The sequence below is a fragment of the Carlito syrichta genome, unplaced genomic scaffold (genome assembly GCF_000164805.1).
Source record: "Carlito syrichta isolate Samal-C Ts95f unplaced genomic scaffold, Tarsius_syrichta-2.0.1 Scaffold312570, whole genome shotgun sequence".
Taxonomy (NCBI): Eukaryota; Metazoa; Chordata; class Mammalia; order Primates; family Tarsiidae; genus Carlito; species Carlito syrichta.
Genome location: NW_007256666.1, coordinates 45,817 through 64,224, shown reverse-complemented (window position 1 = coordinate 64,224; position 18,408 = coordinate 45,817). Strand labels below are relative to the sequence as shown.

Here is an 18,408-nt window from a genome sequence, read left to right as displayed (position 1 = left end):
TCTCTTGTCTAATTGCCTGGGCTAGGACTTCCAACACAATATTGAACAAGAGGGGCGAGAGTGGGCAGCCTTGTCTTGTTCCAGTTTTCAGGGGAAATGATTCTAGTTTCTGTCCATTTAGCAATATGTTAGCTGTGGGTTTGTCCTAGATGGCACTTACTATTTTGAGGTATGTTCCTTCTATGCCTAGGTGTTTGAGGGTTTTTATCGAGAAGGGATGCTGAATTTTATCAAAAGCTTTTTCTGCATCTAATGAGATAATCGTGTGGTCTTGTTTTTACATCTGTATTTAATTATACTTATGGTCTTGTGAATGTTGAGCCAGCTCTGCATCCTGGGGATGAAGCCTACTTGGTCATGGTGGATGATTTTTAAGATGTGCTTTTGGATCCGATTTGCTAGAATTTTGTTGAAGATTTTTGCATCTATGTTCATAAGGGATATTGGCCTGTACTTCTCTTTCTTTGTTGCGTCTTTACCCGGTTTGGGTATCGGTGTAATGTTAGCTTCATAAAATGATTTGGGGAGAATTCCATCTCTCTCAATTGCCTGGAAATACTTTCAATAGGATTGGTATCAGTTCTTACTTGTATGTTTTATAGAATTCTGCTGGAAATCCACCTGGCCCAGGGCTTTTTCGTATGACAGAGTCAATTTCCTGGGTCGTTATTGGTCTATTCAGTATCTCAATGTCTTCTTGTTTCAACTTGCGTAGGTTGTGTGTTGTCAGAAAGTCTTCCATTTCATCTAGGTTATCAAGTTTATTCCCATATAGGTGTACATAGTAATCTCTGATAATCTTTTGTATTTTTTCGGGATCAGTTGTGATTTGATCTTTTGTATTGCTGATTGTGTTTATTTGAGTTTTTTTCTCTCTTGGTCATTCTGGCTAGGGGCCCATCAATCTTGTTAATTCTTTCAAAGAACCAGCTTTTTCTTTTGTTGATATTTTCTATGATATTTTTGTCCTCTATGTCCTGTATTTGTGCTCTTATTTTTGTGATTTGAATTCTTCTGCTAAAGTTGGGGTTTCGATGGTCTTCTCTTTCCAGCTCCCTTAGGTGGTTTGTTAGGCTCTCCACTTGTGACCTTTCCATTTTCTTGATTTATGCTCATAGAGATATAAATTCTCCTCTTAAAACTGATTTCATGGCATCCCAGAGGTTTTCGTAAGATGTTTCTTCATTTTCATTTGTTTCCAGTAATCTTTCAATTTCTTCTTTGATTTCAGTGTTGACCTAGTCATTGTTCAGCATCATGCTGTTTAGCGACCATGTCTTTGTGGGTTTTGGGGAAATTTTGTTGGTGTTAATATTTATTTTTATTTCACTGTGGTCTGAAAAGGTGCATGGCAAGATTTCAATCTTATGAAATTTGTTTATGTTTGATTTATGGCCAATGATGTGGTCGATCTTGGAGTACGTTCCATGTGGTGGTGAGTAGAATGTATATTCTGTGGTCTTTGGGTAGAGTGTTCTGAAGTATCAATTAAGTCTATTTGTTCAAGAGACTCATTGAGGTTCTGGATGTCCTTGCTGATTTTTTGTCTTGATGATCTGTCCAGGGTTGTGAGCAGGGTATTATAGTCCCCTGCTGATAGTGTTAGAGTCAATCTCTTTTTAAAGTTTGTCTAGAAGCTGCTTTACGAACATTGGTGCTCCTATATTAGGTGCATATATGTTTAGGATGGATATTTCTTGTTGATGGATTGAATCTTTTATCATTATATAGTGACCTTCTTCATCTTTTTCAAAATTTTTGATAGCTTAAAGGGTTTTTGTCTGAGATTAAGATTCCAACACCAGTTTTCTTTTGTGTTCCATTCACCTTACTTTGAGTCTGGTGAGATGAGTCTCTTGGAGACAGTATATTGTTGCCTCATGATATTTTATCCATTTTGCCATTTTGTGTCTTTTCAGTGGTGCATTTAATACATTCACATTCAGACTACTTACTGAAATCTGAGGGTTTATTTTTGTCATGATGTTCTTATAGAGTTGTTGTTGTACTTGTTAGTTTGTTGTCTTTCTTTTGGTTTTTGGGGTTGGTTCATGTGTGTTTTCAATCTTTTTCCTGCTCTCTTGTGAAGAATATTGTTTTCTTTTTCCCCTTTCTTGTGTTTAATAGTTTCTTGTAGGGTTAGTCTGGAGGCAGCATAAGTTCTTAGGGATTGGATGTCTGAGAAAGATTTTAATTCTCCCTCACTGATTAAGCTTAACTTGGTTGGGTAGGTTATTCTTGGTTGAAATTGTTTATCTTTGAGAACTTTGAATATTGGACTCCAAGCTCTCCTAGCCTAAAGGGTTTCTGTAGATAAATCTGCTCCTATTCTGTTTGGTATTCCCTGGCAGGTAGTCTAACCTTTTTTTCTTGCCGTGTGGGTGAGTCACTGCGAGTCTCTGCCTGATCACAGGGCTCTGGCTGTTCTCTGGTCCCGTTGTAGTCAGGGACCAGTTGGGGGAAGTGGAGTGCAAGACTGCTGGGCATTGCTGGTCAGGTCAGTGTATTGGTCAAGGTGGCTAGGGGGCGGGGTGGTGTGGCCACCAAGGGAGCCCCACGGGGAAGGAGCCTTGGACCTCTGTGGGTGTGGAGGCTTGGGGCCAGGTGGGGCACTTTAGTCAGGGGCAATGTCCGTGGCTCTGAGGGGCGGGCATGTAGGGACTCTGCAGACAGCGGCAGCTCAAGGCCGGGTTGGGTGCTTCAGCCAGGGCAGGGACCTGGAACTGGGAAGCACCTGGATAGGGGCCTGGAGTTCCGAGGCACCCGGGCTTGGAAACCCGGGGCCTCCGTGGGGGTGGCAGCTCGAGGTGGAGTTGGGGACTTCAGTCCAGGTGGGGGCCCAGAGCTCCGAGGCACGGGCACCTGGGCCTCCACGGTGGCGGCTCAAGGCGGGATCGGGCGCTTCATTCAGCGCAGGGCGCAGGTGCAGAGTTCCCAGGTGTGGACGCTGGGGGCCTGCATGGACAGCAGCGGCCTTGGACCCATTGGGGCCCCCAGGAAGGGATGTAGCCCGCAGCTCCGAGGGGTGGGCGTCATGACCACCCTGGGAAATGGTGACTTGAGATAGGGTTGGGCGTCTCAGCCAGACTGAGGACACAGAGCTCTGAAGGGTGGGTGGCATGTGGCGGCAGCGGCTTTGGACCCCGCGCAGGGCACTTCAACCAGGAATGGAGCTGGTGTCTCTGCGGGGCGGGCGCCCAGAGCCTCCCTGGGCGGCGGCGGCTTGAGATGGGGCTGGGCAGGGACCCATAACCCAGGGGAGGACCCAGAACTCTGAGGGGCGAGCACTGGCTGCGGCTTTGGGCACTTCAGCCCGGGTGGCGGCGCAGAGTTCCGAGGCGCGGGTGCTGGAGGTCTGCGTGGGCAGCGGGGGCTTTGGGCTTGGTGGGGCGCCCCAGGAAGGGATGGAGCCCGCAGCCCCAAAGGGAGGGTGCCACGGCCACCCTGGGCAACGGGGGCTTGAGATGGGATTGTGCGCCTCAGCCAGAGCGGGAACCCAGATTTCTGAAGGGTGGGCGGCAGGCAGCTGCAGTGACTTTGGGCCGCACGCAGGGCACTTTAGCCAGGAATGGCGCCGGTGTCTCTGAGGGCGGGCACCTAGAGCCTCCCTGGGTGGTGGCGGCTTGAGATAGGGATGGGCGGGACCGGAACCCAGGGCGGGGACCCAGAACTCTGAGGGGCGAGCACCGGTCTCGGCTTTGGGCGCTTCAGCCGGGGTGGCGGTGCAGAGTTCTGAGGCGCGGGCGCAGTGGGTCTGTGTGGCCAGCAGCGGCCTTGGGCCTAGCAGGTCGCCCCAGGAAGGGATGGAGCCTGCAGTTCCGAGGAGCAGGTGTGGAGGGCCTCCATAGGCTGCCACAGCCTGAGACTGGGCTGGGCGCCCAGCCAGGGAGGGAGCTGGCAGCTGCTGGGTGCCAGGCGGATCAGCGTATTCAGCCGGGGAGGGAGCTGGGAGCTCCCGCGGCTGGGGCCAGGCCTGCCTGGGGCGCAGCAGCAGCAGCAGAGGGGCTGTGGTAGCCAGCCGTGCGTGGGACCTAGGGTCTCCAGGTCTGGGACCGGTGTGGCTGGCAGTGGGCGGGGGGTGGGGAGACGAAAGCAAGAGTCGTTATGGGAACTCACTTTCCGAGAATCTCACAGTCCCCCCTGTGCCGTCGCCATCTTACCCAATATTCTTCTTAGTAACTCCATTGTGTTAGTAACTAACACAACAACACTGGTATTCTGGTTATGTTAAAAGAGTGTTTAACTAGGAGTGAAAAGTTAACTTTATGTTTTCTTCTGTCCAAACTAACCATCTATGGCTCTTCTCCTGATTTCCATTTGTTCCCTGTCAAATTAGGGGTTTACATTAGAAGACTGCCTTTAAAATATCTTTCTATTATAATTTTTTTGAGGTGATGATCGTATTGCACAGTGATGAGAGAGAGAGATCTTGGTTTTTTTAGATTTACAGATGATGAAATATTGTTTTCTGAGATTTGCTTCAAAACAATCCAGTGATTGGAGGCTGTGGGAAATGGATGGCTGTGAAGATAAAATAAGATTGGTTGTTGAAGCCGGATGGAAGATACATGAGGTTTCAATTCTCTATTCTCTCTCTTCCTCTTTCTCTCTCTGACTCTCTCTCTCTATATATATACACACACACATCACATACATACCTTCCATCCAAGTTAAAGAATGTATGATTTATTATTCTAACTGCTCCTTTTAGAGCTTAATATTTTAACTTGCACCATTTGTTAATTTTATTCTTGTACAAAGGCTTAGCACTAATCCACTTCCTCCGAAATATTTTTAAATTTCTCCCACTGTCTTCGTAGCAACTTGGATGGATTTAGAGTCTATTATACTCAGTGATCTATTACAGAAACAAAGAACAGAGTCCCATATGTTTCCACTCATAAGCAGACCTTGAGCAAGTATCATAATACTATAAGAAAGAAATTGGCAGTAACGGGAAACCTCCAAGGGAGGTGGGGTGGGATTGGCAGATGAGGGAAACTGCCAGGGAAGGGGGTGGCACACCTGCACAATTTGTATACCTAACCCTGAATTGTACCACACATCTTTTTAAAAATAAATAAATAATTTCTCCCACTGAATTTAGCTCAAGGTTGAGTATACATAAAAAATGTGTGTGTGTGTGTGTGTGTGTGTGTGTGTGTGTGTGTGTGATGGCTAAAGTCTTTGTTCTTCCACTCACTAGTTCTGAGTTCTTTAAAATGACATTAACCAATGAAAACTTCACTGTTCTCTTCTGTTGAATGGCATCATAGTCCCTGCCTTCCATTTATGTTAATTAATTTTGATAAGATCTATGAAAAATCGAAGGTGTATTTTCTCCCACTGGTCGCATCCTGTCAATTGCAGGGGGAGTTCTGAAGAATTTCTAGACTTTTTTGCTGATGACACTGAGAACTTTATTTTAAAATTTTGAACTGAACATAATTTGCCTTGGGTGTTCCACTGCATGGCCCCACACCCATCTTCTCACCCACGGACTCACACACTCTCACTTCACAAGTAAAGTGACACTTGACTCATGGGGGAAGAAGATAGCAGAGAGTTTCTTATTCAGTGCCACCTAAAAGTCAATTCACCTAAAATGACTCAGACTATTTTCTGAGAAAGAAGGTTTGACTTTCATTTTTCACCAAAATTCTGTGAATATGTGGAATATGCTTTCCAGTATGGTCACTGCATGACTGGGATATAATCCTGCAAAAACCAGACAGAGAAGAAGCAGCGAGAGTCTTGTCTTTGACCATCAGTGTTACAGTCACTTACTCTTGAACTTTTTACCAAGGTGACGAGAACATTGCCCTCTCAGCTCTCAATAGAAAAAAGTCACAAAAAATTGTACTTAAAGGTCACCTCCATTCCTGGGTATCAAGCCTTGTTTAAATTGATGGAAGGTAAAGGTCAGCATCCAGGTTTCCACAGGATACATATGGCTTGTCTTTTATGCTTGAGGTATGCTATATTTGCAAAATGTCAGTTTTTAAGAGAGTAGACATTAATTGTAAAGTACAACAGGTTTGACCATGTGATAAAAGAGGGTTTAGAGGTGAAGAGAGATGTTTTCTAGACTGCATTTTAAGGGAAGACTCTTTTATGGATGCAGAGGCTTCTGTTTTGTCTGAAAGGAGAACTCACTGCATTTGAGAGGCTGGAGCTTCTTGGTATGGTCTGTCAGGGCTTTGGGAAGTTGTGGAGACAACTGGATTGCACATGCCTTTCCTAGAATCACAGTGGCTGCCCTTGTAAAATATTCATGTAGCCATCAGTTTCCTATGTGTAAAAATATAAGCATGCCCAACACTTTGCATTACTTTCTCTCACATAACAACACCTGGAGTATGGATGAGAGGGGTTGTCTAATTCACAAAAATATTCCTGTTGGAGGTTTTATTGGTAACGTGTTCTGCTTAGTGGGAAAAGCCTGCATTCGGAGTACAGAAAATAATATTATCATATTTCTATAAATATTGATTAACAATATTAGCAGTGGAAATAAAGCTTAATGATTATAGTATGTATAATCATTACTATGTATCTGGTACTTTTCTCAGACTTTAAATACATTTACATACCTTAATAATACTTTAATACTCATAACAACCCAATGGAGTATGTACTGTTATTTTTATCTTACTACATAAAGTGCATTAAGGTGAAGTAACCTGCCCAAGATCACACAGCCCACAAGGCAGGGCTTGAATTCAAGCAGTCTGGCCCCAGGATCTATGCTATTCATTGTTCCACTGTGGTGCTGTAACATGTCAGCTGGAGCTTTCTGGAGGTAGGACAGGCTCAGCTGCATCCAATGTTAGCCATGTGACATGTACCTTGTATGTATGCCCCATATGGTTTTCTGAGGCCCCCCATACCTGTGTGTGAACCACCTGAGCCTCTCACAAAGTCTCACCAGGTCTTTGCCCATAACCCTGCCTCATTTTCTTTCCCAGCTCCCTTGGTGGATCTCACTCCAACCCACAGTGGATCTGCCATGCTGATGCTGCTCTCAGTGGTGTTTGTGGGGCTGGCAGTCTTCGTCATCTATAAGTTTAAAAGGTGCGTGTCCCTCCACCTGTGTCCCCTCTACCTCTTTCCTCTCCCTGACAGGTTCAGAAGCATTCATCATAGTGATGTGCATAGCAGTGATGGTTTCTGTTAATGTTTTAGGAAGATTCCGGGGATTAATGTTTATGCCCAGATGCAGAATGAGAAAGAACAAGAGATGATCAGTCCAGTCAGTCACTCTGAAAGCAGGCCCAATATCCCTCAGACTGAACTAAGGAGGCCTGGCCAGCTTATAGATGAGAAGGTGGAGTCTCAGCTCATAGGTAAATGATTCCCAGTAGCCATCAGCTATTCAGCCTGAGTAGGCAATGGCTGATTTTCTCTCTAACCCCTTTCTGGCTTAACATAACTACTTTTTTCTGCTCTAACACCCTTGAGAGAAACAGCTAAGATGCCTCTTTCCCTGCTTCCTTTCATTGGGATGAGGGTAAAAAAAATAACTTCTTGCTTCTCGCCCCCCCCCCCCCCCCCCCCCATTAGTGTATTCCTCTTTTGCAAAAACCCTCTCTAAAATATTGGGCTTCAAATGTTTATGGGCAAAGAGCAAAGCTCTAACAATATATAAGAAGGAGAGGACTCAGAGGCTGGGACTGGTGGATTGGAGAGCCGGGCAGGGTTTGAGGGACAGGTATGTATTGACTAGAAGCAAATATGACAGCCTCAGCTAGGTGTAGCTCTAAGGAGAACAAACTGCTCCAGAATGCTAGTAAATGGGTAACATAGTGCAAATGGCAAGCCTGATCACCTGGAAATTTTTTTTTTTAATATCTAGCAGTAGTCTACAAACTTTCTCTCAGAAAACATGGAGTGTGATAACTTGTAAAATTATAAAGAACTTGAGGATAAGAGGCATAAAGTTTGCAGAACAACCAGGAGTGAAGCATTCTGAGGGAGACCATGGAGAGATAGACAATTACAGAGCAAATTGGCAGATTTCTTCCTCTTTTTAACTGTCCTTTACCAGAAATCTTAACACGAACTTCAACATATTTCAACAGAGCTGTCTCTGGCTGTGAAGTAAGCATGGGACGACAGCAGCTAGGTATAGAGTGGCTGAAGTTCACCCGCTAAGTCCTGCTATTTATTACAGAAGAAATTTTCCAGAAAGTTAGACAAATCCATAGGACCACCAGTACTGTTTCATTTCTCTCCTTAGTTCCTCCTGTCTGTTGTCGTTAGAAGTTGAAGTTGTAAATGTGCTAGATCCTACATTGCTATGATGGATTAAATTACTATATAATGATTCATGCTTCACTCTAATGTAATAATGCCAAACCACCTAGAAGGCCTTTACATAAAATGTTTGGTATTGCTTGGGAAAAAATGAGTATGTAAATGGAAATATAACCCCTCACCCCCTTTAAATGGATATGGGAAAAGTCTGTGACTGTATTATGGGAAATCTAAATGCTAATAATGGGCTCAAAACGTAGATAATGATAACAACTGCAAACACATCTGGTGTCCAATTTTCACAGTGCACTTTCTTTTATTTGGAGACAGGGTGATAAATGCATAATTGCTTTGGGTTACAAAGAAAAAAAGTCTTTTCTGTCTTCAAGTCCAGAGAAGCATTCTCCCTGTCTATTCACTTCTAAAGTGTCTAAGAACATTTTTGGGGGGGGTTGGGGAGGGGTCATTTGGCGTTCAGTCCCATTTCCACAGGGTATGAAGCACATTCTCTGTTTGCTTTATTAAAGTAGCAATTCCTCCTTCACCAGGAACATAATGCAGCACATTGCAAAGTCTCTGACACCTTTCCATTTCCAGTGTCATTAAATAAGTAAGTGTTACACATTTTCTCTTAGGAGAGTAGCTTTACCCTCCCCTCCCTCCCCTTCTTCTCAACCTGGTGACTCATCTCTCCGATTGCAAAGAGCAAGACAAGCTACTCCACCTTCAACGCCAAAGCGGGGATCTGCTGGGGTACAATTTGCAATTTAAGAAAAACCCCCAAAGGCTACAGGCGACCTGCTGATCAGGAAAGAATTTCGCTCTTGTCAAGTGCATCATCTTTCATGACCACTAACTTTTTTTTTCTTTCCTTTGTTGTTCTGTTTCCTATTTTGCCAGGAAGTATTTCCATAGTTGCTGAGAATCAAAGCACAAAAGAAATCCCTACCTATGTAAATGTTTGAATGGAGGACGACAGTAAAAAATAAAACAAAACAAAAAATAAAATAAAAACAATCAAAATCCAAACAAACTAACAAACACTCACTGCATCGGAACTTTTTAATTCTTCAGACACAGACAACAAGGGTTTTTAGCTTTAAGCCTGTGCATGTGGACAATACTTTGAAAACATGTCTGGAGGGGCAGTGTACAGGTGCTCTATTTTAATGGAAAACACTCCCCTTCCTCTTTCTTCTCTCTCTTTTTCTGATCGGTCGTGTTTGTAGAAAATTCATAACATATATAGGCCAAGAAAATCTGCATGTATTTTTGGAAGTATTCTTGGCTCTAGATTTAACAACTATTTTAGCAGTAAAAGCTGATGGGTGGATTAGCCACTCCAGCTTCTTTCATAAGACACCAAGACATGCACAGGAGTTTGAAACCCTGAGCTGTTTCTCTGTTCCATTTTCCTTATTGTCATTTTCCCTTATAAGTTAATTTTGGTAGCTGTGTTGGTCAGAAGTGGCCACAGAACTGCTTTCTCCATTCTCTGTGGCCACTGGGGCAAGGATGTGAGTTGAAGATCCATGTATGCATGTCAAATAGGGAAGGAAGGGAGGCAGGGAGGCAAAGCATGTAAGAAATGAACCTTTGTTTCCTGTTTACCTCTTCCCACCATCACTGGTTTCCCCTGTAACTTTCCCTATTCCTGCCTCAACATATGTGAAAAATGGAATCCCATTAGTTGACCATTGTCTTACCTTCCCATTTATTTGCCATCTATATGTGGCCATAATCTGATGATATTTTTTAATCCCTTTCTTCTACTCCCCAAGTTATCCTTCAGCAACTCCAACTTTTTCTTCCCAAACATGTTAATAGATTCTGGACATTAACCCTGACATTTCCTAAATACTGGCTTAGCCTCTGTTGACCCTGCCCCTACCACTCGCAAGCTTCTGATCTCTTTGTCAGTTTTGTACATTACCAAGCATGCCAGCTTCTGTGCACACTGACCTCGCTGTATCCCACACAGCAGGGTGCAGTTTTATGTATCCTTTGTCTCTTCCTCTAGAAGCTGCCTTTTCCCAATATCTCTGCCTTTTCCCCCTTGGAAACATATAATGTATGTGAAAGAGTTGATATATGCAAAGTGTTTCAAACCTAGTCATGTACTTTGGAAAAGAAAACTCACAGATGAATAGTGGTGTTCTTATATCTTAACAAAAAATCTCACGCAGTCTGATTCCAGAAGATTCTTGTGAGAATGTGGGACTATGTTGCAGGGAAGTTTCCTCCTGTGATGGTTACTGTTATCCAATATTTTCTCTCTCACAGTAGAATAGAAATATTTGTGAAATAAAACTGATTTTAACCAGGAGAAGCAGGTTAAGGACCTAATGTCAAGAAGTCAGAGACTACATGGAGATCTCATCTTACATTTGGATGAAAGTTTGATTATTTAGGATGATCCCAGTAATGTTACATGTGTGCTCTCCGATTTTTGAGTATAATAGTATCATTAAAGGAAGAATAAGACAGTATAAATGGGAAAGTTAGCGATTAGCAAACCGGATTGTTTCAAAGCAGATTGTCTCAAAGCATGAAGAAATTCCAGTTTTCCCAGGTCTATCATGAAGGAAGGCCCAGAGAAAGAAGACACAAAAACCTGTTCAGCAGAAACCCCTTCACCATTATTGGGCAAAGCCCACTCTAAATTATAGGAGAAAGCAGTTCTGATAAACCACTTAGAGAGTCCAGCCTCCTTTTTTTGCTATGTCCCCAAGCCAACAACAGGGCATGAGAGAGGTTCTGGTGATAATGGGGATGCTCTGAAGTCCTAATAACTTTGCCCTTGTGTAGCTCAGGCAGGGAAAGAGTAACAAAGCTGCTGTCAGAAGTTAATCAAGCAGAAATTTGTACGGTTGAGGGTGCCCCACATGAATCTGGGAAATAGATTATGCCTGAGGCAGCCACCTATTTGTAGAACTCAATCCCCAACCTGCCAGGCTTCCTATCTCATAGGAAACATCCTCATTGATCTTCTTCAGTTGGAGCCTCCCAGTTTTAATCTGGAAGACAAAGTGTTTGAACACCAAGAGAGACTCAGCCAAATCAGCACAGGGATTCCTCAGAGTTGCAGTTCAATTCATTTTAATTAGAAAATTGTAAAAAAAAAAAAAGAAAGAAAGAAAGAAAGAAAAAAGAATTAGCATTCTTAATCTAGCACAGTGCCTTGCCTAGAGTAGTGTTCTGAAAATTATTTGTTTGACGAAATAAATGAAAAGACATAGAGATGAATGGGTTGTAAATTCTAATTAAAAATAGAGGTGGACATGAGATGCCTGGCATTTTGAAAAGTGACCAATGATAGCCAGATATAGATTCAGCATCTCCGGTGTCCTCATGTGCCTCTCCTCAAAGCCTCCTCCCATGTGCTGGAGATTAGTGAGACAAGGTACTGCTAGAGGGGATCTCATTGTTCTTAGGAACTTGGCTGGTGGTTCTCTAAGTGTGGTCCTCAGTACACCAATATCAGCATCACCTTGGGCTTGTTAGAAATGTACATTTTGGAGCCATGCTCTGTACCTACAACATTAGAAACTCTAGGGTATGAATCGTGGTATTCTCCATTGTTAAGTGATTATTAGCCCAGCAATCTGTTTTAACAAGCTTCCCACATGATTGTGATGCACACTAAAGTTTGGGAACCACTGTACTAGACCGTTCCAGCTGAATCTCAAAGAGAAAGTAGTGATGAAAGTCTACAAATGGGAGGGTCCCAAGTGCCTACCTACTCGCTAATAGCAGGTGCAAACACAGTGAGGAGTTTGGTGGGCTTAAGGTCAGAGGAGTATGTGGGGAGGAATGTATGTGGAAGGTAAGATTCAGGGCAAGCTAAAAATCTGATACCGCAATGTGTTCCAAAATCTCAGAAGGCAAACTGTGCATGCTTTACCCTGAACTACCCAACCAACATTATCTCCCTTGCCTTATTTTTAATTGGGTTCACTGTCCAAAATGCAGAGGTTTACTTTGCTTTTTTTCAGAAGTTCCAAACAGCAACTTTGAGAGCAATGGGGTGCTTGGCAGCTGTTCTGTGTTTTCCAGGATTCCAACTGAGCATTGAAATCCCTCATTTGCCAACTTATTTTTATAGGAAGCCCATTTAAAAAAATGAAAGTTTTCTTATAGTATTGGAACTAGTTCTAATTTTAAAATGACTTTTTTATGTATTTTTTGTTAAATACTATGTAGTGTAATGTATAATTGCTCCTGTTTATTGCTTTTGCAATCATATTTATTAAACAGATAATGTCTCTAAAGTCTGCCTCAAGATGTTTTTTTTTTTTAATTATTGTTATTCCAAACCCTTAGTGTTCAGTCTAGATAAAGAAGTGATATATCTACAGGATTTTGTAAAGGCTACTTGCATGAGAATATAACAAACACCACAGGCTCAGGTTTGTTGTTTTGTTTGTTTGTTTTTCTTTACTGATATAGTAGAGTCTTAGTATTCTACTGCCTGAATTCTACCTGCATTTCAATTAACTATACAACATCTGTTATTTTATTAAATTACTTTATGCTACTTAAAAATTAGTCCAAACTGGTTAAATATCACTCCAAACTTGGAAAGTGGTAAAGGCTCAGATGATAGAGTAAAAACAGCTGTGAACCTGGAATCCTGAGAGGGGAGTTCTCCTCTGGCTGTGACAGCTGTGTAACCTTGAAGAAAAATCACTTCAAAATACAAAAGCTTTAGTGTCCTCATGCATATAATTTGGAGGAAGAAGTCCTCATCCAGCTCTGGTAGTTTGAGTGGATGAATTCATTCCTCAGAGTCTCAAATATTTGATTAGCAGAAAGTAAAGAGATAGACTAAGTCCAAATCTTTTCAGCCCATGGCTTGCCTACATAAGTGCCATCTCTCTCTGGTCATCATTTGGTGCTGATATTTGGTTGACACATTTGTGCAGGCACAAACTTCCCCTTAGCATTTCAGAAGAGGTGCCAGACTCAGAATGATGTTGCCTCATTAGCACAGTCTCAGCATGCATGAAGCTTCCCATTGTTTTAGGTTGCCTTTAACTTTTCCTTTCTCACAGGTTAAATCCTTCCAACCTTCACTCATTTCCAGGGTACATGCAGCTCCTCCCCATCAGGAACATTATATTGCCTGTGTCAGACAGGCTTCAGTCAGGCAAACAGAAAGCTTCCCTGGGCATTTCAAACAGATGGGAGTTCGTACCGGAAATTTGTTACATGAGTCATGAAGTGCTGAAACTGGAGGCCTCTGACTTCCCCGGGCTGGAGGGACACAGGTATTTCCAGAGCTGTGGATCCTGGTCCACCAGGTTGAAGATGAAGTCATGAAAGACGTGTCTGGCAGGAGTTGGAGCCATCGAGGAGACATGACTTCTGACCGCAATGCCGCCTAAGCAGAGGAGAAGTAGCTTGCCTCTTCCCTAGTTCTGGTCCTCTCAGCTGCTGTCTATGCTTCCCACTGCCTAAACCCAGCCACAAGTCAGTGGGCAGTGGGGTCTGGGGAAAGTTGTTTACGGAAATACAAAGCGGAGCTGAGGAGGGGTGGGAGATGGATTTGGGAGAACGCAGGCATTTGACAGGCACAGCACCCCTTCCACGGTCAGTCCACGTCAAATCTACCTTACTTTCCTCAACCCAAAGGCACTTATTCAATAGTAGGCACTCTTTTCCTTGATGACCCTTTGTCACCCCTTTAAACAACACATAATTAGAATTTGGCATTGTGCTTACTTGTGACACTTTATGCCTTTCTCACCAAGTTCGACACTCATTTAAGTGAGGATTTTTATTTTTTCATTTTATTCCTTCAGCAGCTAGCACTGGCCATTGCCATTAGGGGGCACTAGATAAATGTTTGCTACAACTCAACCCTTGATTTTCAGCATATGTTGTGAGCAACTCCATTTTATTTAGCAAGGATCTCTTAGGTGACTTCACAGGTCTGGCCCGCCTAACCCAACTAGCACCTCTAATTACATGTTCAGTTGGTATTTGTCAAGAAGCAACACATCCCTGCCCTTCTCTATTACCACTCAAGCTACTGTATTTCAGGAGCTATTCGTAGACATTCATTTAAATGAAATAATTGAAGTTTAGAAAAAAGAAACAAAAAACTGACTAGAAGTTAGCATAAAAAGCAAAGTTCGAAATTTGGTCTCTGAATCATTATAAATTTGTTTACCTATTTCCCAAGAAACTAATAGTATTTTGAAAATGCATGCTAGACTGATGCCTGCCTAGTAGGGGAATTCTGAGATAATCTCAGATGGACATATACAAGGAAGTGTCTGAAAAATTTTTCATGTTAAACACATAAAAGGGGTTTATGGTTTGCAGAATACTTATTAATCTTTATGTGGTGTACACTGCTTAAAGCAATAGAAAATATGAGTGTGAATAAGACATAAAATGTCTGACTTCATAAAGTACATATTCTAATAGGAACAATGAACAAGTAATATAATGTAATATATACAATGCTCTCATGTGTATTAGATAATTTCAAGATACTGAAATGTAAAAATAAAATATGATAGATGGCAGAGTTATCAGAGTGACTAGGAGTGGATGGTAGAGAAGGAAGGACTCAGTCCTCTTAAACAAAAACATCTAGATGCAAAGGGAAAACCTCTCTAGAATCTGAAGCTGGAAAAATAACCAGTTATTTAGAGACACACACACATTGTTCCAATGTATACAAAGTCAACATTAGAAATTCCTCTCCCAGAAAACAATTTTGAACCTAAACAATAATTTGAAATGTTTCTGAGATTAAAAGAAGATAGCTCTTGCATTGCACATGCACAAGGTTTCCCCCAGAGACTGTACATGCAGCCAGCTGTACTATTATGATGTACTATTATGCGTTTAAAAAAATTACCTCACTATGTAAAATGGCATAATAGATCCCACAAAGCTTAGGGGAAAAAACAGACTGGGACACAACACACAAAAATGTTGTCAAATATCAGCATTATATATCTCTGGACACATTAAAAAATATACGAACTCAATAAAATGATACCATACTTTTACACACATTAAGGGATTAAGAAATACACAAGCACTTATCTTGAAAAAGATCTGAAATTTCCTTCTGAGAGTGTGGGCTTTGGAGTGCATACAGCATAGGAGTTATGATGACGTGGCAAAAAGAGAGTTATCAAATAAGACAGAAATTTGTAACACCAAATGTAAATAGTGTGTGGGTGTGTTAAGGCAAATGGAGGTGGCTGGTAGATGTTTATGCTGTGTGTGTGTGTTCTGTATATTTTTACGCAACTGGTTTCAGTTGGGTACAGTTTTCTGCATTTATCTAGTGTTTTCTATTGATGAAATCATACATAAACAAACACAACATTTGAATTATTCTCATATTCTTGTTTAATATATCAATTACATTAAAACAAATTTACATTTTCAACAAATGTTTGATAGCAGAACTGACTACAATTTAGCTGGAGGTTTAAAAGTAATTTGGATATACTGGTAGAGGGAAGAATTTCTACTTGACAGCAGAGGGAAAAGATACGAAAATAGTTCCAGTCCTCATTATAGTGGTCCTATCAGCCTGAAGCCTATGGTGTAGGGACTGACAGCCCCACCTACTTCCACAGACCTTGGAGCATCCAGTTTTCACCTCCCCAGAAACTAATATTTGGAAACATGAATTTGACCCAAATACTATAACATTGTGATTAGAACTCCTTGTTAAAAAAAATGATATGAAAAATATATTTATGAGGTATTGAATGAAAAGTAAAAGAGGTATAGAAAGCTTTGAAACATTTAAAAATAAACTTGTTATTTAGCTAATGGTAAAACACTATAAACAATACTAAATATTTTAATATATAAAAGCATTTTCATAAAATCTTCCTGCTTATATAAATATTAATGTTTGTAGATATAGAAATGATTCACTAAACAGTATGTATTAATTTATAAGTTAACAAGAAATCATAATATATATCCATATCATTAAATAGAATGCTTTCATTAAAACTTTTTCTAAAGAATCTTTAAGGGTTTGAGGAATTTCACATGTGATTTTTAAGAAAGTAAAATTTGAGACTCTATGTAGTATAATAATTTTTATGGAAAACATAGGGACAGAATGAGAGACTAAAATATAGTAACATTGGTTATATCTAACTTGCAAGACTATGGGTATTTTAACTCCCTTCATTGTTGTATATTTTTTTTTCCTAAAAGGAACATATATTATATGGTAAGCAAAAATGCTTTTTCAAATAAAATGTAAAAGAAATATGTAAAGTAAATCTAAGACGCTATATTTACTTATTAAATTAATTATAGAATTATTTCTTATATATTCAGTAATAAATAAAGTTTATAGGAAGATTCATAGTTGTTGACAATATATACTTAAATTCCTTTAACAAATTAAAAATACCTTCTCTAGGTAAGACAATTTTTATATTGTTTTTATAAATTTAAATTTATATTGAGATAAAAACATTATTTTGCTATTACGGTACATGTAATTTGATTCATGAACTAGAAAATGTGCAAAAATTTTAAACTGTAACTATGTATTAAAATATGTGCTATAGATATAGACACATATCTACACACATATATGCAACACATGATTTAATAAAATTTTACTGTATAAATATAAGGTAAATATGTATACATATTTATACATTGTTTAGATAGATGCACATTCACATAGAAAAGTCTCACACATTGATATAAACAATAAGGTAATAGTAGTTAGTTATGGGTCATAAGCATATAGAAACATGTACTACTGATGAGTCTAGACCCATTGTTTAGTCTGTGTGATGATATCTCAAGCCAGTATTGTCTGGAGATTTTGTTATTCTTTGGCAATCATGGTCAGCATCAGCCTGGAGTGAAGAGGGAAGGTGTAGGAAGAAGAGCTATTCTTAGAGAGAAGGTGTGGAAGCTGCCAGAAGATGCCCTCTGCTTGAACTTATATAGTAGCCTAATAGCAGCTGCTCACTTTTCTTATCACTTTTGGGTCACAAGCAAACTGCTAGCCTTACCTAGTAAGAGCGCCGAGATATAATACCTCACATGTGCATGTGTACACAAACATATACATACACATACTTGACAAATGGCAGACACTGGCTGAGCCAAGTGTCTGCCGAATAAACAGGAGCAGGAGTTTCTCACTGGTCAAGGCTAAGGCATAGAGGCAATGCTGGCAGCCAAGAAGAAAGCAAACCAAATATGCATGGGAAAGTCCAGACCGAAGCACTGGAGTGAGCACATGTGACCAGTAACACCAAAGGGCCAAAGGCTACCAAGATTTTAAGTACCAAGCCAAAAGTTAAGAGTTATGGTGGAAATAAAATATGTGAACTGAGCAAAAGTGTAGAACAAGGAGGTGTGAATGGAACATATGCTAATGATAATAAAAATATAAAGCAACTACCATTTTTGAACACTATGTGTCATCTGTATACCTATCATTTCGTTTAATCCACATATGCTCCCAAAGTAGGCATGGTTTTCTTCTCCATTTGCTGAAAAAGGAGCTTAGAGAACTGGAATGACTTACTCTTGATCACAGTAACAGGTCTGTATCACACCAAAACAGTAACAGGTCTGTATCACTCACTTTTCTTCTGTGCTGTGTATCTCTCTAAAAGACAAATACTCGTAATGTTGCAGACTCATTTTACAGTAGGTGCTGGTTAGTTGACAGTTTAGGCTGACTCAATGGGTGGGACAAGAAGACTAAAAAAATAGGTGGGCTTGGAGCTTGGGAAGCTTAGAAACCCCACTGGATCTGTTTCATATTAAAGCCTGCTTGTGAGTTGGAGTAAATAAGAGAAAGCTGTTCAGTAAAATGTAGTCTGTTGTCTGAATTCTTCAATGTGCCGCATTTTAGATGGTTCAAAAGCAAGGCAGACACAGTTGCTCTCAGTGACATGCCTGGCCAGGTTTCTGTCTGAAGAATGCCCGGAAAAGATTCATTTCTTTCTTCTTGCTCTGCAGGGCTTTTTCTCCTTTTCTCCTGGTGAGATTTAAGAGATGACAATGGGGAGTTACGGAATCAAATCATCTGGGAATCCAGAGAGGGAGGATAGACATGCATTGGTAAAATCTCTCTCTCTCTCTCTCTCTCTCTCTCTCTCTCTCTATCTATCTCTCTCTCTC

At 41.0% G+C, this 18,408-nt stretch overlaps 1 protein-coding gene across 1 annotated transcript in view; it reads left to right on the top strand.

Annotated features, from left to right (window-relative positions):
• LOC103272461 (VPS10 domain-containing receptor SorCS1-like) overlaps positions 1–12,527 on the top strand; it is a 97,108-nt gene extending 84,581 nt beyond the window's left edge. Inside the window, exons 10-12 of the mRNA XM_021718516.1 lie at positions 6,969–7,074; positions 7,186–7,346; positions 9,157–12,527. Of these exons, the coding sequence (XP_021574191.1) occupies positions 6,969–7,074; positions 7,186–7,346; positions 9,157–9,221 (332 nt within the window). The 3' untranslated portion in view covers positions 9,222–12,527. The remainder of the gene's footprint in view (positions 1–6,968; positions 7,075–7,185; positions 7,347–9,156) is intronic.
• Positions 12,528–18,408: the final 5,881 nt, after the last annotated feature.